Here is a 24,025-nt window from a genome sequence, read left to right as displayed (position 1 = left end):
AATCTCACCTCTGGATGATAAAGCAGTCTAGCAGCAGCATGAAGGACAACTCAATAATTCTGAAAGTTTTCAGCTTTAACGTTGACCTCTGAGGCTTCTTTCCATATTGATAAAAATCCACCGCTTTCATTTGAATTTTCTGAGATAGCTGGATTTTGCCTTGATTTATTTCCATCGTTCACCTTTTCTGTAGATTCTGTTAAATCTCAGACATAGCAAGGTGTGCCGGGTGTACGCCCAGCTGGTTGTCTTTTTAAAGACTGGTCTCGTGTTGGATTTTCTGCAATTTAGATTGTTCTGCAAACCTCTTACGTTAAAAAATGTAATTGTGGTGGGGTGGGCGTGGTTTGAGCGTCGGCTGCAGAGAGAGAGAGAGAGAGAGAGAGAGTGAGAGGAGCGGCGCTGATTACCTCCACCTGACAGTTGTGACGAAGGATCCGAGAACCGCTCCTCTCACTCTCTCTCTCTCTGCAGCCAACGCTCAAACCACGCCCACCCCACCACAGTAATCATTGTGGAAGATCTGAATCGTTAAGAAGTTGTTTATTCTAGATAGGCAAACAATTTCTTCTAAGGTCATGAGTACTATATTATCATCGTTATGTATCAAAAAGACATTTTATAAAAGCATATTTGGGTATATATTTATTTGATTTAAAATGGCTGCCATATTTGCATAATCTCTAGCTTAATTATTTTTCTGTGTTGGGACTCATTTTGGCTCTTGTTGCTGCTGTTTGGAGCTTTATTTGTCACTGATTTAGCAGTAAGAGGCCCCTGGCCTTTCTAAACTGTACACTGAGAAATGAGATTGGGAACTCCTGCCCTCCAGGGATGGCCTACTGTACATTGTTTGACCATCATATTTTCCACTATGACTTTGAAATTGGCAAATAGTCACACCCTGCTCAACTCGACGGTAGACGTATTGAGTATGCAGACTCACGCCGGAAGTATTGAGTATGCGGACTCCAAACTGAGTGGACATATTTCACAGCATAGGTCACAGTGTGTACAAACTGAGTCATTTGGAGTGGGCCCAACTCCATGAAAGTCCCAGTAAACCCTGACTAATTTAAGCCAACCCTACCTCATAAGGATGATGTCGGTCGAGTCTTGCCCCTGCAGCCTCCAAGTCATAGTCAGCATGTGACATAGCCCTCATGCAAACCGCTGGTGTCCAGGCCATAGGACTCGGCCTGTACTTGGTGTGTGTTCCTTAACCAACATAGAGTCCAAACAACTCTAGAATACAACTCGTCCAAATAATAATTTCAGTGAAAAAATCCATTAGAAGAAGAAGTCACTGTCTCCCAAAAGGACTGGTCTGTTTCATCGTCCTGCTAGATCTCTCTTGTGTTAAACGTGGATATTGGATACAGAGATCTACTATATATCCATGACATCCATTGTTGGTCCCAAAATTGCCATTGCAGAAAAATTATTCCAAGGGATTGGGTTGCTTCATTTTTTAAAGTCTGCTTTATTTATTTGGTTATTCGTTTATTTTTGTTTTGAACCCTGTTTTTCAACTGAGCCTAATGTCTTGTGAATAACACTGAATTATTCACAGACCTCAGGGGACATGGATCCTGTGAATTAATGAGAAGTCTGTCATATTTAGAAACTGCTGAATACAGGCAAAGCAACTGCAGTGGAAATGGAATGAGAGAACTAGCTTTGATTTTAGCTTTGTAAATGATAAAAAAACACTTTGCTTCTGTTCTTAAGAGGGATACCACTCAACTTCGACAGCTAACAAATTATATATATTTAAATTTTTGGTGTCGAGCATGAGTACGGTAGAGAGAATGACAAATATAATGTTCCTGATGCATGAAAGCACTCAGCTCATATTACTGGGGGGAGGAAACTGGGTAGTCTGTTTTTGGTTTTGGTGAAAATATATTTTGTTCTCACAGACTCTAAACAAAAGTAAGCCACTGCTTGTTTCGATTTTTTAAATACACTCTATGACCAAAAGTATCTAAGGGTTTTTTTGGGCTAGGCCCCTTAGTTCAGGTGAAGGCAGATCTTAATGCTACAGCATACGATCACATTCTAGTTTGGAGAAGTCCCTTGCCCGTTTCAGTATGACAGTGCCCCCAGACACACAGCCAGGTCTATGGAGAAATTATTATATCAAGGACAGTGTGGAAGAACTTAACTGGCCCTCACAGAGCCCTGACCTCAACCCCATCCAACACCTTTGGGATCAATTGGAATGCCAACTGTGTGCCATGCCTAATCACCCAATCAGTACCCGACCTCACTAATGCTCTTCTGCCTGAATGCAAGCAAATCCCTGCAGCAGTGCTCCAACATTTAGTATAAAGCCTTCCCAGAAGAGTTGTTATAGCAGCAAAGTGTGGACCACCTCCATATTAATGCCCATAATTTTGGATGAGATGTTGAATGTCAGGTGTCCACATACTTTTGGCCATGTAGTGTATCACAAGTATCAGGAAATATGCTGTTTGATTACTTGGAATATAATAATGAAACAGGTGAGCAAATAAATTAATTTTTTTAACCTACCTTATTTACATAAATGTTGCTGAAATGCACGTTCCCTCTGCAATCTAAAGTGGACAGGTTTGGTTGTTTTAGCCAAAAGTACTAAGTCAAAAATGGGAGAGAGCATGATATCAAACACTTTACAGAAAAGAAGCAAATGTGTGTGTATATAAATAATGTATGAAAGGGTAACTGAATTAATGATTTATAGAGCTTAGCTGGCATACCACAATAATAACTGCTTGAAACTGGACAAGGTTCAGTTGCTCTCTGCTGGACAGTATACACCCAGCACATCTATTTTTGCACGCCCTCAAAGAATGTGTAAAGAATGCTGGAAACCACACCTGAAATGTGGTCAAAGGTAGGAAAAATGCAGGTGAAAGCAGTGTTCCCTGAGTTTAGTCACTTAGCGAGCACGCTAAGCAAACGTCTTCGGCGCTCCTGTAAATATTGGGAAAACCTCGGTGTGAGCTGTATTGTTCCCATCTGATCAGCTAACTTGCATTTTTACTGAATATTTTAAAAACAGCTTTGTAACCCTCTGGGTGATTATACTCTAATTTGACATACCATTATTGTTCAGTTTCTGTGCACCTTTTTAGTTTGAGCCCAAACCCCTGCATTTTCTTTTAACTGGAACAAATGGAACTTGGTAGAGTTAGGATTTTTTTGCCACCTGCTTTTATTTATTTTTTTTTTTTGTTTAATCTGTTAATAGCTGTAAAATAAGTAAATTATCAGCTTAGATTCTGTTTTAACGTTTCCTGGAGTGATGTCTTTCCATGAAATCATTCAGATATGTCCGCTTGGCTGCACAGATACCGGAGGATTCTGTTTACATCTGAGTAAAAATTGAAGCTTGTCAGATAATTAAGTTCCATGTATCTTTCATTATCATGACATTTTTCAATTTCATTTTACTCATTTGTTAACTTATAATATATTTTCCCCTTATTCTCCCATATGACAAATATAACCATGAATGTAGTTCACAGCCATAAGCTTTATTGCTCTAATATCTAGGAGTGGGTTATGTGAACAGAAAAATAAAAGGTTTGTTGATTATTACATGTAACTAAGTCACAAAGTCAAAGTTTTTCATTTGATTTGCATTATGATTTGCAGTTTTTGCCCATTTTAAATCAAGTCCCATCTGAAACTCTCTTCTCTTGGAGCCATAGTTACTGTTCTTTATCATTTCATTTATACAATATACAATGTACGTTTCCATACTTTTCCCATGCACTGTCTCATATGTTAGCCTTAAATTCCAGTTGCTTAACTGTCTGTATCCAGCCTGTGACTAAAGATATACGTGTTAAAATTAAGACTGTAATTATTTGGGGGATCTCAGTGTCTCCGGGTCTTTTTTTAACCAGAACGGGTTTCTTCCTGGTTCCAGCTCAGTCACTCACGGTTGCCGTGGGAGCTAACCGCACCCTCAGCGTGGACGACACGCTCAACCTCACCTGCTCCGTTGCTGCCGACGGGCTGGCTGCCCTCGGCCTGGAGGTCACCTGGCTGGTCGGCTCCGCCCCCGGGGGCGGTCCCACGGACTCGCGGGTCCTGGCCCGCGTGAGCCGGGACGGGGTGGTGACCGGCGCGTCGGATCTGGTTGGGGTCCGTCGGGTGGGCGCGGGCGTCTTCACGCTGGTCATCCGCGGCGTGAGCAAGTCCGACTCGGGCCAGTACTCCTGCAGGGTCTCCGCCTGGATCCGCCAGAGCGGCGGGGAATGGTACCAGGCAGCCGAGAAGACCTCCAACCCGGCCACTGTGCTCGTTACAATGCTAGGTGAGTATTAACATCTTTATTGCCTAGCAGCACGAGGCGTGTTGTACTGTGACGCTAACCTGTGCCTGGTCACTCTAATAGGTGTATACTACAAGCTTCAGTACCCACAACACACTTGCTGTAGCTTATCTGGGCCTTGTCAGTCTGTTAGTTAAGTCATTGTATTACCTCCCAGAGTGACGGTGTCAGTAGAAGCAGCTCTGTGCTGCAGTCTGATGCTATATTTTAGTTTGGTAGTTCAGTTACTGCCCTGAGCCTGGACAACTTCTGACTGAACCCAAAAACTAATCCGCTTCATCACAATGTTTGCTGCATTAACGGTGCAGTTAAGTTTGTCTATAGAGCGTTGTGAAGATGGGGGAACATTCCTGCATTACTGAAAGCTGATATTCAAGTGGGGGTTAACTCTGTGTGGTGTGTCTAAGTGCTCAGTTATGCCTTTTTCGCGCTTCGTGTCTTGTTACAACAGCCTGTCTGGATCCAGGGTGGCAGCATGGAGCGTTGGCTTAGGCCATAGATTTCTAGGCCTGCTCACTGTGGGAAACTTCCACTGGTGTAGTTATTGTACATTTGGGCGAGACACTTTGCCAGAAAAGCCACAGTAATGTTTTTTTCTCTAATAAAGGGGATGTAGAACATAATGGTTAATCACCATTGCAGTGCATTACAGTCTGGAGATAAAGTTCTCCATACCTAGAAATATTAACACAGAGAAACCAATAATCAAAATAAAACACACTTTGACCAATGATGCAGTGAGCTCAAAGGCTGATGGGTTTTGCTATTGGTTACCTGTTTAAGATCTTGTTTGTACCAAGTCCATGGGCTGAGTTTGAGACACGCTGTGCCCAAAACGTTAAGTAGAATTAAGTGTTGATGAGATGGTTAGTGAATTGTATTCATCAAGGACAAAGCACTGTCTGTTTAAAGTGGCCCGTCATGTTCTTGTCTTCTTCATCAGTTCCACTGTTCCTGACCGGCCTTACCTGAGGCATCATGCCTGACATCCAGTCAGTGTCATTAACACAGACGTCTCTCTCTCTCTCTTTCAGTGTCACGGGGGCATGTTAGCTCTGCCTGTATAATAGCTTGATTAGCTCTACTGTAGCAAATGATCAACTGTTCCCACGCTGGGCTTTTAAGTGCATGCTAGAGGCAACAGCCTTATTGATGGGATTGAATGGAATCTTTGTTCACATAATTATACGTGGCTGATAGTGTAATTTCCTTTCTATAACAGACGCTGCTGAGAGTTTGGGCCCACTGGTTAGCTATTCAGATCAGAGCCAGACGTTTGGAATGAGACTGTAGTAATTGTACAGTGTCAGTTCCCGCCAGCGTTCCCCACACAGTGTCATAGACCCACACTAATGGGCTATTATTCTCGCGCCTCCTCTATCCCACAACCCCCTGCTGCGTGAGCATCGCCTCCCTTATTGGTTATTCTTCTGCCTGAGTGCGCGTCTCTGTTTGGGTTTCATTAGTCTGTGGTTTCCAATGCGCAATTCCGCACCGTAGATCCCAGATTTGGTTGTAAGTACAGGGACTGGGACAATTGTAAGCCGCCCACAGTAAGTTACTGGGGAACTGTTTTGTAAACCTTCTCCACATGGTATTTCGATGAGATGTTTATCACTTGATTTATGAATAATGGACATTCCAGCAGAAATAAGAATTTTGAGAGTTTCGACTGTAATGGCATTTGCATATGAGTAACAATTTTCCTCATAATTCCAGAATGACCAGAAATATTATTCATGAAGACAAGCAACATCTGCTGCATGTCTATTGGCTGATGAGAGAAATTATTACCCATATTCAAATGCTGTTTCTGATGAAATGGTGACAATTCCACATGAACTGCGTTATCCAAATTCGTGTTTCTGCTGAAACTTCTGGTGCATGCTTAATGGCATACAACCCTAAACTTACAGTGGCATTCAGAAGACTTTAGGAGAGAGAAAAATGTACACGCACCTACACGCACGCACGCACGCACGCACCTACACACACACACACACACACACACAGTGAAAATGTTTTTTTGAAGGCTTAGCGATATTTTCTGTCATTAGCATTCACTGGACCCATAGCGACATCTTTCTGAAATGGGTTTGCTTTTGTCATGAAATAATGGAGGCTCTCTTGTATTTTTTTTTCTTATTTGTTATTTTTTTCACATTTTCTCACAGAATGATAAATTGCCTTAATTGATCTCAGTAATCTCCTGCAGCTAAACCTCCGTCCCCTCTCAGTGCGTTGCGTCTATCAGCAACAGCAGCTGACTTTCTGGGGGTGGGTTGGGGGTGTGGGGTGTGGGTGGGTGGGGGGGGGGGGGTTGTGTGTTGAACAGCTGCTGACAGGCGTAGCATTCTCTCCCCTGATAAGCAGGGAGGGAGGTGTGGGGGGGGGGCGGAGTGGGTGGGTAGTGTTTCTGGGCTCTGGGGCTCAGCTAAACGCATGACAGTTAGCGCTCCCCTCTCCAGCGTGTTCCCAGGGCAGTCCTTCTCAGATCACAATAGCCCAGGTAAACGGCCGCTGATAAGCCCTTTCCTCCCAGCCCTTCACATTCCTGCTTTGTTTTTCAGACAATTAGTCGTTCTGTAGCGGCAGCCGTGTACTTATCACCCACTGTTCCTGTGCCGGTTAATAAGAAACCCCCCCCCACCCACCCACCCACATTCACACGGATTACTGTGCGCTGAGTTTTATGGCCTCGATGCAGCTCCAGAATGTTCTACCCAGGGATTCCGTACCCGTTCTCTGTGCCATTATGTCTGTATTTCATTAGTGTTTGAGGTGTGCATTGATGTCTGGAGTACTGTTTTATGGTCCGGAGATGTGTTGGTGTCAAGGCAACCTGCTTTACCTCTTTTTTTTTCCTCCATTGGTTCCCAATGAAGCACAGTCCATGGCTCACTTCAATACATTTTTTTGGAACCATTTGTAAGCGAAAATTGCACAATTCTTATAATACATGCCAAAATTGCTTCTTGTACACAGGAGCTAGCTGAGTACACACATAACAGTTTTATGTGATATAGTGTGTTTCCCACCTCAGTACCTCTCACAGCCTGTGGTTTGGGAGCCAGTGCACTATATAGACGCGCCTCTGTGTAAAGGTATAACATCTAGCTATAAGCACTGCATTTCAGGCTGAGAGAATTTGCCAGCCTGCTCACGTATAAACGTGTGACGTAAGGGGGAGCTGCAGCAGTACTCTGGTCTTGTCTCCCCCGGCGAGAGTACCCGGGGGAGGGTTTGGCCGGCTGGGCCCCCCCCCCCCCGTTTCTCTACGCTCAGCAGGCAGAGCTCCGGATCGCGCTGGCGCGAGATCAAGCATGCGAACGTAACGGACGATTTCAAGTGGAGGGCAGGGAGTGCTGGCGCTCGTACACGCACACACCAGCACAGGACCCACGCGGGCCCTGCCCGTGAACTCTGCCCGTGAACTCTGCGGAGTCGCGGGCGATTTATGGCCAAACGACCGTTTGTGTGTTCAGACGAATGAGACTGAAAGTGGTGCCGCGTTAATGGTTAACTGGAGTGACTCGCGGTAACCAAGGCAGCTCCTTGGCAACGCAGTTTGTGTGAGTCTACGGACACGCGGGAAGCGGGCACTCTTTTCCTGGAACAGGGGAAATGGGGTGTGGCTCTCTTGGCGGGCAGCAGATGGTGGGGGCAGTTATATGCATGTCGGTGAGAGCGTACGGCCATACTGGCGTGAGGTTCTCAATGATAAAGCGTAGATTCACATGTGGACTGAATCCAGAGCCCCCCCCCCCGCCCCCCCGCGCTTGTTTCTGCAGGTCAGGCATGTGGATCTGCTGCTTAAGATGAGCTTTGTAAGACTGCTGCTTCAGATCTTGAACGTGAACAAGAAGTGTATTCTGCAGCCATTTGTTGACAGTTTAAAAGATTAGACATAAGGCGAGAATGAATGTTAAGGAAGTAATATCTGTCAGCTTTTTGAGAAGGGAAAATTAGCTGGTCAGGTGCTGGAGGTTTTGTGGTGGATTTTTTATTTATTTTGCATTTGTTGCTATAGATATTGCTAAATGCCTGTAATGTAATATTGCTGTACAATCTCTTGTCGGCTCATTTCCTGACTGATCTTTATCTGGCTGCTCCGACGCCGACTGTGATAAGCATGTGTGTGCTTGTGTGTGTGTGTGTGCTTGTGTCTGTGGACATGAAGTTCCATGTATCCATGGTTCTGCTGAACTGGCCAGTGGAGCATGAAAAGCCAAGCTGGGAAAGACTGGCTCCACCTCCACTGGTGCAGTCTGGTAAATTGGCCCAGATAAACCATCTACTCCTCCACCCCAGACACAGCCAGGGTCTCAGCAGTAATACCCCGGTTTGTCTCGATAGGCCAATGGCACACAACGGAACAAACGGATTCTTAAGTCCAAGGGCAAGCAGACATCAATACTCCAAGCCTGAACTGTCATTCTGAACAGTTATGTTGGGACGCAGACATTTAATTGGCTAGGAAATTGTTCCCTCCCTTTTTAAACGATCTGATGTGTGGTGAGCGTTCTGGCGCAAAATGGCTTCCGTGCCGCACCCCGGTGGGTGCTACACACTGGTGGTGGCTGAGCCGAGTTTCCCTCATCACTGTAAAGCGCTTTGAGTCTCCGGCTGGTGAGATAAGTGCTATGTAAACGCAACAGATAATTAAAGAATTTCTACACCTTATTTGCCGATTTATACAAATGCCAGTTCTAACCCATTGGTTCAGCGTATTACACCGTAGCTGTAGTAAAGTGACCATGGTTGTGAGCTAAATGCTTACGGCCTCTTGTCTTTGTCCTCTCCCTGTAGAGCCAGAGTTCAAGGTGACCCTCCGCAGTGTGGTGACCCCCCAGGCCTCCGGGGACCCCACGGAGCTGGAGTGTCGGGTGACGGACGCCCTGCGGCTGCAGGACGGGCGCCTGGGCGTGTCCTGGCGGTACACCGAGACCACGCCCGCCGACCAGCCCACGAGCGCGCGCGCCATCGCCGCGGTGGACGAGCAGGGGAACCTGCAGCCGGGGGACGAGTACCGGCAGCGCGCGGAGAAAGGGCTCCTCGCCCTGTCCCGCGTCAAGCCCGACACCTTCAGACTGCGCCTCCTCCACACGCAGGATTCCGACGTGGGCCAGTACTCCTGCGCGGTCTCCGTCTGGACCCGCCAGCGGGACGGGGGCTGGGCGAAGGGCAAGGAGGTCCAGTCCAACCCCATCAGCATCTCCTGGATCCACAAAGGTATGTACCCTACCTCAGGGGGTGGAGGGGTTTGGGGCTATGCTGGAGATTGTGAGCGTAGATTTGTTTGGCATATATACATATATAAATAGGTATGAGGATCAATGCCTTGTGCAGCTTGCTATTGTAACCGATGGCTATGGGTTTTCCCCCGTGTGCTTCAGCTGTGACATCATGCGTCTGGGTTAGGGATGTGTGGGTCGCTTTGTGGCCGGCCACTGCCGTCGCCAGGGAGCCCAGAACATGTGGGTCTTTGTTTGGGGGTCCGCGGGAATAGAGCCCCCAGCCCTGCTGACCAGAGCTTTGAACCCTGGGCCGGCTGCTCATTCAGGGGCCGATATCAAAGCAGGATGAAGCGCGAATCTTCTGGCTTGCCCATTTCTTAGAATCAGCTTAGATTAATTTCCTTATTCAGTCGAAGATCCCCCACACTGGACTCGTGAGATTCACAGAGGCCCCTTTTGTGAGAAAGTTGCCATGGGAAATGATGCGTTAAACTGAAAAACCCAGAAATACTTGCTGCTCAGCTACACATTCTGTGTTCCTTCTGCAGCTAATTAAATTATTCATACTTGTGTTACATCGTTGGGGTGAGGGGGTTCAGTGTCGGCATTAAGGACAGAAAAACGGCAGTGTTTCCTGTTTTCCTCAACAGAACGAGCAAAGTCTGGAATTTAATTGTGTAAGAAAAAGAACAGAGTCGGTAGTATTGTCACTTTCGCTGAACGTTGGCGGTTTGTCTCAGCCGTGTTTCCATGTAGTGTTTCTGTGCCCAGTGCTTCTTTCCTCAGTACTGACCGTATCTGTCCGTCTGTCTGTCTGTTTGTCTGACCCCCTCTCTCTCTGTCTCTCTCTGTCTGTCTGTCCGTCCGTCTGTCCCCCTCCAGACCCGTCGCTCAGCGTGTCGGCTCAGCCGTTGAGAGAGGCGTCCTCGGGCGGCTCGACGTTCGAGATGGGCTGCCAGGCGACGGCGGAGAACCTCCTGGACCCGGGCTACTCCGTCCTGATCCGGGTGGAGGAGGCGGCCGGCGGAAAGGCCCGGAAGATCCTGTCGCTGAGCCGCGACTCGGTCCTGAAGCTGGAGGAGTGGGACGAGCTGGGCCGGCTGGACAGCGTGGTGCTGGAGAAGACCGGGCCGGCGGCCTTCCGCTTCCGGCTGTACGGCGCCCAGGTGTCCGACCGCGGCTCCTACTCCTGTGAGGTCACCGCCTGGGCGCCCGGAGCCGGGAACACCTGGACCAAAGCCGTCAGCGCCGTGTCCAATAAGGTTCAGATCAGCTTCGCTGACACAGGTATATATATACCCGCTAGACAAAGCCCACATTCCACCTCCCCTGTTTAGCTTCAGTTAGCTCCAGCTCGGTAGCCTGTGCGGTACACCGTGTGCACCGTGCTGCATCTGGGTTTGGCGGACGTGTTTGTCTGTCAGTTGTCTGCGCGCGCGCGCATCTAAAACTCCTCGATGTACGACGCCGTGTCCTCGTTAAAACCTCTAGCCTCGCTGGCGTCCGCAGTGACCCGTGCGCGTTTGTGCGTGTGTGTGTGTGTGTGCATCTGTGCGGCAGTGCATGTGCTTTGTGTTTGTGCACACGTTTTTGGATGCAGTCCCCACTCCCTCAGGCGCCCTTGTGTCCATCCTGTAGGATTAGCTGCTTTAGCGTTAGCGGCGATCCGTGTGTGTGTGGGGGAGGGGGTGAGGGGAGCAGGTGCCTGCTTGGCAGCACCAACATTATCACTGGACCAGCTCTTTATTTCAGCCTACACGAAACTAAGGGACCCAAATTCTTAAAATGTCACCCTTGTCAGTGTGCATGCATGCACACACGCACGCGGGCGTAGGCACACGCACACACTGGCACACACATTCGCGTACTTATCTAATCGTACACCATGGTCAGCTGAGCATCTCCTGATAGACCTCTGCCGTTTCTTTGAGCGAGCCGGCTCCTACCGCAGTGCAACTCAGGAATGCTATGTCACTTTTTCTTTCTCACGCGCTCGCTCTCTCCTTCCCTCTCATACGGCGAATACTGCCCGAGGGCAGTGTTCTCCAGCTCCAACACGAAAAGAGACCTTGGGACTGCCCCGCCCACATTTTTACTCTTTGACACTGTCTGAATAGGCCTTGCCTTCATCTGAACGTCCATTCAGGGTGCTGACGGACCGATCCACCAATTAAAAATCTCTGCCCTGGAGAGCCCTGATGAACGTGTTTGGCTCAGCTGTGCCTGAGAGGTTGTTGTGATCAGACTGAGGAATTTCTGCACTGAGAGTATCCCTGTCACCCCACCGAGGGGAAACACTAGTCTGTCCCGTTCATGAAAGACTTTGTGCCAGGGTGCATTGCAGAGAAAGTGTTCAGCCCTCAGATACGACCTCTGTGTCCTCCCTGGAGTTCCTGCCCCTTTTACCCCACCCTGAATTCATACCCCACCCTGCTCTAGTCCTGACCCTCTCCTGGTTCAAGCCCACACCATGAGATTCTTCAGCCTGCCCCTGTGAACCACATGTGAATTTAAATGGCTTTGCTTGGACTGTTTATTTTACCAGCTAGATTAATACCCACAATACCCACCCATCTACAACATTTAATTGCACCAATAAATTGCCTAGTACCTCCAAATGACCATTTGGCCTGTCTTTAACTATTGATGCTGGGCCGGCCGGCAAAGAATTGTTTCCCCTTCTATAGTCGAGTTCCTCCTGAGATTTATTTTCACCCACCAAAGGGTTTTTTCCCCACTACTATTTGATTGTTGTGGTTTTTTTTCCTCCTCACCTCGTTTTATTTAGGGAGGGGGGGTGGGGTTCAGGCCTGGTATTTCCCCATTTTCTCCTGTAAAGCGTCTTTGTGATAGTTCATGTAATGTGCTAGAGAAATAAAATTGAATTGCGTCAAATCAAATGGAAATGAATTGAATGTTTGTTTCTTTCTACACAGGTCCGGCTTTCAATGTGTCGATTCAGCCCGCCGTCACCAGCGTCCTTCCGGGCGAGACCGCCAAGATCGAATGCGTGGTGTCTGCCCTTGGGGTGTCACCCAAAGCAGGTAAATGCGCCAAACACGCCCCCTCAGTCACAGGTACCCCAGTCACAGTTAAGTGATGTGGCTCTTTGATATCATTTCATGTTATGATATTTTGCAGGCATTTCTAACGACCTGCCAGCTGTACAGTAACAGTATGGGGGAATTTGGGGTTTGTCTACATCAACATAATACACGAGTCCAAAGCCACTTCTACAGTGACGTTTATGTCTCCAGAGGTTGTGTGTGTACATTATTTTTAAAAAATAATATTTGGTCGTATTTTTGGTTGGAACTCTTTCCTGTGATGCTTGCAGACTTTGGCTTGGACTGGCCATTGTGGCTTGGCTTCCTACAGTACATCCCCTTACAGTACATCTTGGGATTGAAGACCTTGTGTCGCTCTGTAACTGAGAAGGAAAGAAGTAGCTCTGGACACATGACATCGCTGCACTGCTGCTGCTCTTTGGCGTTACTTGGGATGTGTTTCTCACTTTAACCCATGATGCCCGAATGCACAATAGTCACCATTGTAAAGTGGGTTGCCAGAAACTTTGTGAAGTATTAATTATATCCTTTGTTGCAAAAAAAAAAAAAAAAAGTGTGTGGGCCAATCTAAAGCATATACACTTAAACTGACATAATATTTTTTTAAACCCAGCAATTGTCCCTCAGATATCTTTCAGAAACCGGGTTTCCCACTCTTTCCACCCTGAATGCATTGTGGTGTAATCTGGGGAAACATTACCAATGTAATATTTGAGACATACGGTATACGGGCTTTCAAAGAAGGAGGGCTGATCTAGAGCTAGCTTATCATTTTAGGATGTGATGCATACTGTTACTCTGTGGATACAGAGAACCTGATCCTAGATTTGCACTCCTTGGCAATGCTTTGTGAATTTAAGCCCAGGGGTCTACATCCATGTTGTGAAATTTGGGCTGTGCCACATTTCATGGTTGGTCATTCATCCATGTCTGTAAATAACAAGGAATTCTGTAGTGGGAAAAACTATTCCAGAAAATAGTAGTATTTACCGCCTGTGGATGGTATTCTTTAATAACTTTAAGGTGCAAGAGCACACATAACCGATTACAATGTTTTTGACTGAACATTCTAATGCTGATTTAACGATCACTACTGGTGACTGAAAGCAATGGAGTTCTAGAACAGTGACAGAGAATTTCGAAAGGTTTTCCAAAAAACCTGCTCCTGAAAGGGTTAAATGCCTTTGCACTTGTGCTTCAGAGCGGGAGAGAAGATCTCACTGCAGTGGTATGCTGAGGAGCGAGGCTTCTCGTTTAGTCATTTCTCTCCGCTGCTTCTTGAAGGGTTTCTCTTCTCACCCTGTGTACCCTGCAGGCCTAATTTAGTGAAGCCTTGCAGTCACTGGTGTCAGCGTCTTATTATGGTTACCTACAGTAGGTCGTATCGCTGTTTAAATATACCTAGCGGTAACTGGGCTCGGGATCGGAGGGCTAGAGGACATGATAGTGTTACGGCTGTTTTGGGGAAACTGCTATTAATGAATTCTGTGGGCGTTGTGATTTCCTGTGGTTTGGTGGAGCCCCATCCACTGCAGGTTTTAATTGCTTCTTGTTTCCTGGGTCTAATTCCTCTTCGCTCGTATTAATAATATTAAATGCTGCTGCTGCCTCCCCCTCGCTGGCTATGTTCTTGGCTCTCCCGCTGTTCGGCCGGTCAGAGCTTTGTATTACCACACTCCCGCTAGGATTAGATTTTCCATGCCAAAGAAAGCGCTATCGTCGCCGTAATGTAGATGTGTTTATCCAGCCGTTCTTCGTTCGTGTTTATGCGCATGTTAACAGCTCGCTGTCGCGGTTTACTCGCAGGAGTGTTGATGAGGTGCAGAACCCTCAGGAAAACCCTCGCGGTAACAATTCGGAATGCAATAATGTTTAATGACAGGAGTAGGCCAGAGCCTGATTAGGCTTGTCACATATGGACATGCTCTAATGTGTCACTGTCCATGGATGCACTTGTGCTTACGTGGATGCACAGGATGCACGCGTTTGCATGTGCATGCAGTTGTGTGCGTGCGTGCGTGCGCGTGTGTGTGTGTGCACGTGCATGCGTGCAGGTGTGTGCATGTGTGTATGCGTGTGCGTGCGTGCGGGTGTGTGCATGTGTATGCGTGTGTGTGCGGGTGTGCGTGCGTGCGAGTGTACGTGTGTGTGTGCACGTGCGTGCGTGCAGGTGTGTGCATGTATGTGCGTTTGTGTGCCTGGGTGTGTATGCGGGTGTGTGTGTGTGTGCGCGCGCTTGCGTGTTCCTGCATGTGTGCGCGTGTGTGTGTGTGTGTCCGGGTGACAGAAAGTGAGAGTGATTGAGATTAAACATGAGAGAAAGCATGAACGCTGTCTCAGATGGCAGCTGTTGCCCTCACTCTGTGTTGAGTCTGGTGAGATCACAGCTTTGTGCGATGGTGAGGGGGAGGCATGTGAATGAAGTGGACTGATGAAGCAGAATTAGCTGAATCTGTGCACCGTCCGTCACTTAGGAATGTGTAGCCCTAGTCAGGCCCAGGGCATTCCTTTTAGTACGAAATATGTAATACACACACAACCTGCTGTGCCAAATCAAACATTTCTTATTCGTAGCATGAGGCTGGTTTAGACCTGTGAATTTAATTCAGGTGTTGATCTGAACTTAAACGTCAGTTAAGTTACTCATGTTCAGATTTAAAACCTCCACCGCCCATTCCACCTGACACCAAGTCTTTCAATGGTGAATTTGAAAAGAGGTCTAATTTGTAGCGTGCAGTTTTATGTATTTTTTATTGTTTAACAAAGGGAAGCGTGGTGTTTTTAAAAAAACTGATGTTTGCTTTTGTAAGCAAAATTCCACATATTCTACTCTGTTTTTCATTCATAAAACATCATACCGTTTGTTTGAACCTGGCAATCAAGTGTACTGGTTTGACTCTCCATCTTGTCACTTGTGTGGAGAAGATGAGACCTATTCAATCGCCTGTAAAGTTATATAAATAGACCTATAAATTGTGTCATATCCACACAGTTCTCTCCATTGTGACGGCTGTTGGCAGAGCTCTGTAGAGGGCCTCTGTTTTCTTGGTCACGTTTCCCCCAGCCCAGCTTGTGGTATTTAGGGCACAGCACTTTCAGTAAGGTAGCTGGTCACAAGGATATGACCGCCGTGATGACGTCTGCGTTGCTGTTCCAGACAGAGGGAAGTGGTTTTCTCAGCAGCGAAACTCAGTGCGGCTCATCTCACTTTGAAACTGCGAGCTGCGTGCCGTCGTTACATGTGATTTGCATTCGCCCGTTTCCTTGCGGGGAAGGTGCGGCGTTGTCGAGCGGCGCATCATAGAGCGGTGTGTGTGTGTGTGGGTGTGTGTGTGTGAGCGTGCGGCTGGCCTGGGTCTGAGTAACAGGGGCGATGTTCCTCGCTCATCACTGCTGGGATCCTCGGGGAGGCGTGTGCTGTCGGGGCAGGCCTGAACAGGAGCGCCACTCAGCTCCCCGTGACTGCGAGGGTGAAAGAGCCAGGGGTGTCGCAACAGAGGAAATTACTCAGGGAATGAGAGAGGAGGGGGGTGTGTGTGTGTGGGTGGGTGTATGTGTCTGCGTCTGTGTGCGTGTGTGTATGGCTGTCTGTCTGCGTGTGTGTATGTGTGTGTGTGTGTGTCTGTCTGTCTGTCTGTCTGCATGCGTGTGTGTGTGTGTATGTGTGTGTTTATGTTTGCGTGCGTTTCTTTTCATTGAACTTTTTTGTTTCCTTTATATCAAAATTATAATTTATCATGACTTGGTCCTGATGGAGCCTTGCTAGTATGCTATCTATGAATTAATAGTTGACCCTAATATGTGTCACAACTCTTGAACAGCTGGCTTGACTCTCATAATGGCAGCCTTTTGTGTGTGTGCGTGTGTGCGTGCATGCGTGCGCATGCGTGTGTTTGTGATTGTCTGTGTGTGTGTGTGTGTGTGTGAGTCGTGTTGGGGAGGGGAGGGAAAGACACATTAGCCATTGTGTTATTCTGAATCTGGCTCTTCTTATTTTACAGGGAAAGTAGGTTAGGAGTTATGGGTATGGGTTGTACACATGATGGCTATGCTGATATATGCTACGAAGCATGTGGCTGTAGTCCCTTTAATTCAGATACTTCTCTGTAATTCATGCAGTACTCAAATATAACCTTTGGAATAAACTGTCTGTTTAAGCAAATAGACTGTAGAAATTCAGGTTCATTTGAATGGTAGAAAAAAAACTTGTCACGAAAGCTTGTCTAGAATATTACTGCAGGATAAAGGCTCTTCTTTTTTTTCTTTTCTCTCCTCATGTCTGCTTCCTGTGTATTTTACTCTGTCTTAAGATGGTAAAAGAATAAAGTCCCAAGTTTTATGCTCAGCCTTGCTGAAAAGATTCTCTGACTAACCGCTTTAAATGGGGATATTCAATTGGGCGAGATTGAATTGAGCGGCGCTTTGTCGTATCGCCCCAAGTGCGCGTTGAGACACGTCGCCTCGCTTCTGAGCGTGTGCGTTCGTATCTGCAGAAATGAGCAGGGCCTGTCCCCATAAATGATCCCCAGGGGCTCTGTAAATGCCGTGGTCCAGTCGTTCCTCATCATCATCATCATCATCGTCTTCACCGGCGAAAACACTGGGCTTTGCATCAGCATTGTAATGAACTGGAGAGAGATGCAGAAACTGTCCAGGAGAATGTAAGCCAATGGATAGATACTTATTTAGCTATGCTTGGATAGAGTGAGAGTACCATAGAGGATACTGTGTTGTATACTGTCCCTATCTGAAGAGATTTGTACTCAAAGCACCTGATATGTTCATTTAATCTTTAATATAGCTTTAATAATTAAAAAAAGAATTTTCTCAGAGTATCTTTATCCCTGAACTATATAAAAAATTTTTGCAAAAAAAGTGATAAACATAATAGCCTTGGACTCATTCATTAAATAAAACCATTAAAGGAAACCAGGAGGTACTCGTGGAAACAAGTTAAAACTTATCCTCTTATCTCAGGGTGTTTTATAGGCACTGGTCTGAATCTCGGGGATTTTGTAGTACTGTACATTAGCTTGGGGATCCTTCAAGACCGAGCTTGACGTGATAATAGCAGAATTAGATTGTGTCTGAGTGATGAGCTAACAGGCTGAATGGCTTATTGTCCTCGGTGTACTTTCTTGTGTACGAGTCGGATGTTTCTGAATGATGAACTCGATGAAAAGCTGACTCTGTAGGTGTGTGGTGGGCGATGAAAAGCTGACTGTAGGTGTGTGGCAGGCGTGGTGGTAATAAGGTTTTTTTTTTGCCGTCGTTTAGTGGTAAATCGGCTCAAGCTAACCTCTTGGCCTTTCTGTAGATTCCTCACATAGTGACTGGGGTTGCATGTTCGGGCATGTCTCTGTCTTACGGGCTGGGTGTGGGTGCGTGTGCACGTGTCTCTCCCATTCTCTCGCTCTCAGTTCAATTCAAAATGCTTTATTGGCATGACATACTTCGGTGTAAGTGTTACCAAAGCTTTGCAAAACACATTACAATGTACTTAATGTACAGTGTAACGTCATTAATTATAATTAAGGAAAATAAAATAACACAGTACATGCAAAAACATGAACTTAAGAACAACATTAATAAAACAACAAATTACAGTTCATTATAATTTCTTTAATGGTCACAGCTGTCCCTTAGGCTGTGGCAGGTAGCCCCTTATGTTGTGGTGATTTTTACATGTTGTGAGGAAGTGTAGCTCCATCTCCACCACACCCTGACTGCACTGTGAGCACAGACTGCCCTCTCTGGGCAGCCAGGTCTGCCTGTGTGCCTTTTTTCGATGGCCAGGCTGCGCTCACTGAGTCTGTATGTTGTCAAGGCTGATTACCTGGCCAGATCCAGCTACTGCTGTAGACCCTCGTCTGTTGGTGAGAGCAGAACCAGGTCATCTGCATCATTTAAATTTAAACCTACTGGGTGAGGCCAGGTGCTGCAGTTCTTTCGAGTATGGTTGCCAATTCATTTATATAAATATTAAAAACAATTGGTGAGATCTATGAGCCCTACGCCACACCACACCCCTGGGAGAAGTACTTAGTTTTGTTTGTCTCCAGTTTTAACAGCAAATTTTTTATTTGTATTGATTGATTTAGTTAATTCATTAGCTACTTCCATATGAAAAAAATTGGCAATACTGCCGGTGTACTTTCAGCCTAATATGTCACAACAGTATGATGAGCGAAAAATAAATGAATAAAATACAATTAAGCAATGGGTAAGAAATGAGAACAGCCATTGATATTTAACATAAGAGAAAAGCTTGTCCGTTGAGCGTGTTCACGGCAGTGGACTCAGACGCAGATCTGATTATGGGCCGCCTCGTTGGGACTCCACGGTTAGTGTTGGTTTCTGCGGCTTCCTAACGTACGGCGTCTCGCTCTTCCTCTCCCCGGCCCTCCCAGGCGACGTGGCGTACGAGGTGCGGTGGCTCCAGAGCCGCGTGCTGAGCTTGGACCGGCCCGCCCCGCTGGTGAGCGTGGACCGCTGGGGCGTGGTGCGGCGGGGCCCGCTCAACGGCAGCAGCAGCGACTGCAGCCTGGAGCAGACGGACGAGCGGACCTTCGCCCTGCGCGTCCACGGCGCTCGCGACGCCGACGCCGGCGAGTACCAGTGCGCCGTCACGCCCTGGCTGCGCGCGCCCGCCGGCACCTGGACCAGCGCCCGCGAGCTCACCTCCGCCCGGGTCTTCCTCTCCGTCACCTTCACGCGTGAGTACCCAGCTGCGAACGCTCCCGAGAAGCAGCAGCGCCGCCGTCCCCAAAGCCTGCGGGATGAGTGTATGTGTGTGTGTGTGTGTGCGCGCGCGCGCGCGCTATACACTCTCCTCCTTCCTGAGTGTCTGCACTGTTTTCTTTGTCTGCGTGCGTGCGTGCGTGTCTGGTTAGGAGAACTATAGTGTTCTGCCGGAAATAGCATAGGAATTTATGCAGTTAATGTTTTATCACAGCAAGTCCAAAGTTACAAACACACCTCCTCCACCAGTCCAGATGTGCATGAATGTTTGTCCACGCCTTCGTTAATTAGAAGCGTGAAAGTAAAACAATATTGCCACTCTAGTTAATGCTGGGCCAATGTAAGTGTAGTTGAAGGGCTATATTTAATACATATTCTTTTTTAATCACAGGAAACTGTAGAGTTGTGTAGGAAACAAGTGTGTCTTTTAGTGGTAAATATATTTGTTGGACACACTGTGGTTCTAGCTCAAGTGAAATTATATAACTTATGTGTAACTTGTGAGGGCTGTTCAGGGCTATACATTTTGTAGGTAAGTGGGGTGATAATTAAAAAACTGGGTTTATAACCAAGAGGTTGCTGGTTCAAATTTGGGCTGGCACATTGTTGCTCTTAGTTGGAATAATACATACTTCATTTAATATTGAGCAGTTCAGAACTAAGTGAACCATTTGGTGAAAGGTAGCAGATAATTGTGTGCTTTAGCTTCATATAGTTTTTAATTGGCCTAATTGGTTGTAATCTATGTGCAGTGAATGCTTGGCATCAATTATTCAACACTCCTTAGCTCTGGGTGCTCTGCTAGAGTAGTCTCTTCAGTAGTACAGTGATTCTGCCTCTTCCATTTGCTTCGCAGTGATCTTTTAGAATGCCTAATGCAATGTGTTTGAATTGTTAGGATAATGGTTGTATGTGTATGCGTGTGTATATGTGTGTATTTGTGTATATGCGTGTATTTATATGTGTGTGTGCACGTGTGTGTATGTGTGTATTTATGTGTATGTGTATGCGTGTATTTATATGTGTGTGTGCACGTGTGTGTATGTGTGTATTTATGTGTATGTGTATGCGTGTATTTATATGTGTGTGTGTGTATATGTGTGCGTATTTATGGGTGTCTGTGTGTGTATGTGTGTGTGTCTGTGTGTGTGTGTGTTTATTTATATGTATCTGTATGTGTGTATTTATGTGTTTTTGTGTGTGTGTGTATATGTGTGCGTATTTATGGGTGTGTGTGTGTGTGTGTGTTTTTGTGTGTGTGTGTGTGTGTGTGTGTGTGTTTATTTATATGTATCTGTATGTGTGTATTTATGTGTTTTTGTGTGTGTGTGTGTGTGTGTATGCGTGTGTGTGTGTGTTTATTTATATGTATCTGTATGTGTGTATTTATGTGTTTTTGTGTGTGTGTGTGTTTATTTATATGTATCTGTATGTGTGTATTTATGTGTTTTTGTGTGTGTGCATTTCCAGTGTGGGACACTCTGAAGCTGCCCCTCCTGTACGGGGTGGGTGCGTCCCTGGTGGCGGGAGGCCTCTCCATCCTCCTGGGCTTTGCCTGCGCTCAGTGGTGCTGCCGAAACACCAAGCACACGCCCCGCTCCCGCAACGGACTCATGGACCTGGAGATGGACTGACCCGGCGCCATGGCGACCAGAGGGTCCCCGGGACCGGTGGACTGTTCTGCCACCTTGTGACTGCACAGAATCCAGAAGGGAATTTAGGAGGGGACGCGTCTCCAGGGAAAGCACCACTCTGATTTAAAACCTACTCGTTGCTGACTTGTTGCACTGAACTCAGGAACGTCTCTAGCGGAAGGAACAGTTAATTTATTACCTGTTTAAAATGGAGGCCTCTCTTTGAAATAACCCAAATAGTATTCTTTTTCTAATTTGTTTTAATGGAGCAGTTTTATTTGACTCTTGTTTGTGCCTGAGAGAGAGAGAGGGGGTGCTGGCTGACTGCTTCAGTCTTTTGAGCCCTGGTTCTAAGCCTCTTCCTGGCCCAGTTACCAGCTCAGATTCCTTGCCAGTTCACTGCCCTGCTTCCGGCTCTGCTCATGCCTCTGTTAGCCATGCTGCTCTGCTCAATCCAGTCCACAGCCTAGCCTCACACCTTTTTCCAGTCATTCTCTATGAGGGTCTCCCCATCAGCGCTCCACTGCAGAGAGGCCGACTCAGGACCGGGAGTCTCGTTTTCTAAGGGTTAACAGAAACCGCGTTTTTTTTTGGACAGCAAATGGAAACGCGTAGCGTCGGTGTCGAGGCTTCGCCTGGGCTGAGGGATTGTGTCCGTCTACTGTCTTGCCAATCAACATTTCCCCATCCTGACTTCCTCTCAGATGTGATTCAGTATCAATCTGATTGATTGGTGCTACTGACCAATGCGGTGCCTTGAACCCTGTGTGATGCACTGGACCTAATCGAACGGCTTGGCAAGCCACGCCCGCCTTTAATCCAACAGGAAGTAGGGCAGTGATTCCGGTGGCCTGCCTGGTCCAGCTGCGTGGCAGCGTCTCATTATGTAAGGGCTATCGGATGCCTGTCTTAAGCACTGGGACAAAGTGTGCCCTGCCTCTAACGTCTCTTTTCCTTTTGTTTTGTTTTGTTTTGTTTTGTTTGTTGAGGCTTTCTGAGGGGAGGTTAAATGATATGCTGCACACAATGCCTCCCCCCACACTTCACCCCCAACCCCCAACCCCCAAAAAACACACAGCACCCGTACGCCCACCAGCCGGACGCCCTGCGTGAGCAGAACAGCTGCCAGGCGGTGCGCTTCTGAGGACCGTGACCAGAGCCCGGTGGAAATTTTGGGGGAGGGTCATGTGATTTGCACGTCGGAGAGCGGAGGCGCGCGGATTAAGAAGGGACGTTCCCACGGAGACCGATCCTCCTCCAGGCAGACGGACTACTTTCACCTTTAATGCACACGAGCCGAAGGCTCTTCCTTATTGTTATTTTTTTTAAAACCTGGTTATTGTATTTTGTTGTTTTTAAGTATTTTATAAATGTTGCTGATAGACTGTGTCTTCGTTTGAATTTTATTATTTTTTAAAGGTTTGGTTGGATTTTATTTCAATTTATTTGAAATAAGTATAGAGTATTTTATAAGTATTTCACAAACACTGTATGTTTAAAAAATCTGCAGTTAGGTTTTCTACATTTCCTGGTCAAACGCAACCCCCCAAAAATACACAATAAATGTTTTGCAGCCTGATATTGAGTGACCAGATTTATTCCATCCACTCAGAGGACTCCCCCTCCTCCCCAAAAAAACCCCCATGAATACAAGGAAATCTCTTAGTACTGATGTGTGTTTGTGTGATGCATTTGGAATTGGAATCTGTCATAAGTCCGCGCTGGACGTGCAGCAATCTCTACAATCTCTACAACCATGCAGAGTTTCAGCCTACCGTTTCTGCCTGAAATTCAGTTAAGGCTGAAAACCTCCTACAGACGCCCGTTCACCAGCACCTCTGAGTGAGCGAGGTGTTGTTGGCTCGAGAGGCTGCATGTCTCCATCTCTGCGGCTCTTTTGCCAGCCTCCGTTCCCCTCCGTGACTGCCTCCTGTCTGATAGCGGGCGCGCCGTGGGCCTGGGTTTGCTTAGTAATTGGATCAAAGGCCTCCTGGGAAAAACCAAATTGCTAGAAGTGGTAGCGGGCCCGTTGGAGTCAAAAAAAAAAACCCTCAATGCTGCGATGTGGACTCTGCTCTGCAGGAGACGTCGTCCTTTTAATGAGAACTTGAATCGGAGGCGCGTCTCAGAGCTGCACGTTTCCCCTGATGCCCTTTGCCGAATTCCCCTCTGTGGCTCGATAGGTTCTGGCCGGCTAACTGTCGCTCAGTTTAAGCAACTAAATAGCCCCTTGCCTCTCCTGTTCAGTTGGTGTGTGGTGCGCGTGATGGCACAGACTGCCGGCCTTGCATCACCCAGGCGGGTGTTACATGTTGGTGTCGGTTGAGGTGCCTCGATCATCTAGACCGTAATTCGGACGTATCGCCGGTCGTAACCTCTCGGCGCTTGTGTGCAGACGGTCATTACTGCAGGTAAAAGCGTTGCTTTACTGCACCGCTGCGTGTGATTGGTAGCTGGCGCTGTGCGCCATGCACCTGTGTCTGCTCGTCATGTGCGCTGTGCTCCTTTTACCGACGCCTCGCCCACGACGTTTTGGCCGGCAGCTGGCCCTTTGTCCTGCTTGACGCGCGGTCTCTCCGGTTACCGTCCCAAGGATTTGGCCGAAATCGCCGTCTCGCGGCTTCCCGTCTCCTCTTTCTCGCACACACACACACACACACACACACGTGCGTGCATGTGCCGCCCCGCTCCCTCTGACCGCACCTTGCACTGCCGCTCACACGGGGAGCCAGAGCGCCTCTGCGCCTGTGATCGTTTACAGCGGTGCACGGTAACCAACCCTGTTCCTGCAGACGTACCGCACCTTTTTTTTCCCGCACCTGATTCTACTGATTAGCAGCTCAACCAGATCTCTAACTGCTGAATGAGGCGCACTTTTGTTAGGGAGTGAAAACCTACAGGATGGTAAATCTGCAGGAACAGGGTTGGGAACCCCTGGTCTGCGTTGTGCTGGAAGTGATGGGACAGGTTTTAAAAAGCAGGGTGCTCAGCACAGAACAGCTCTAACAGACTAGA

At 47.2% G+C, this 24,025-nt stretch overlaps 1 protein-coding gene across 1 annotated transcript in view; it reads left to right on the top strand.

Annotated features, from left to right (window-relative positions):
* LOC135240532 (prostaglandin F2 receptor negative regulator-like) overlaps positions 1–22,589 on the top strand; it is a 34,185-nt gene extending 11,596 nt beyond the window's left edge. The window contains exons 4-9 of the mRNA XM_064310102.1: positions 3,923–4,312; positions 9,140–9,562; positions 10,450–10,854; positions 12,504–12,611; positions 19,046–19,351; positions 20,847–22,589. Of these exons, the coding sequence (XP_064166172.1) occupies positions 3,923–4,312; positions 9,140–9,562; positions 10,450–10,854; positions 12,504–12,611; positions 19,046–19,351; positions 20,847–21,010 (1,796 nt within the window). The 3' untranslated portion in view covers positions 21,011–22,589. The remainder of the gene's footprint in view (positions 1–3,922; positions 4,313–9,139; positions 9,563–10,449; positions 10,855–12,503; positions 12,612–19,045; positions 19,352–20,846) is intronic.
* The last annotated feature ends 1,436 nt before the right edge of the window (positions 22,590–24,025 follow it).

Source organism: Anguilla rostrata, chromosome 15 (assembly GCF_018555375.3).
Source record: "Anguilla rostrata isolate EN2019 chromosome 15, ASM1855537v3, whole genome shotgun sequence".
NCBI lineage: Eukaryota > Metazoa > Chordata > Actinopteri > Anguilliformes > Anguillidae > Anguilla > Anguilla rostrata.
This window is presented reverse-complemented; position numbering and strand designations above follow the sequence as displayed.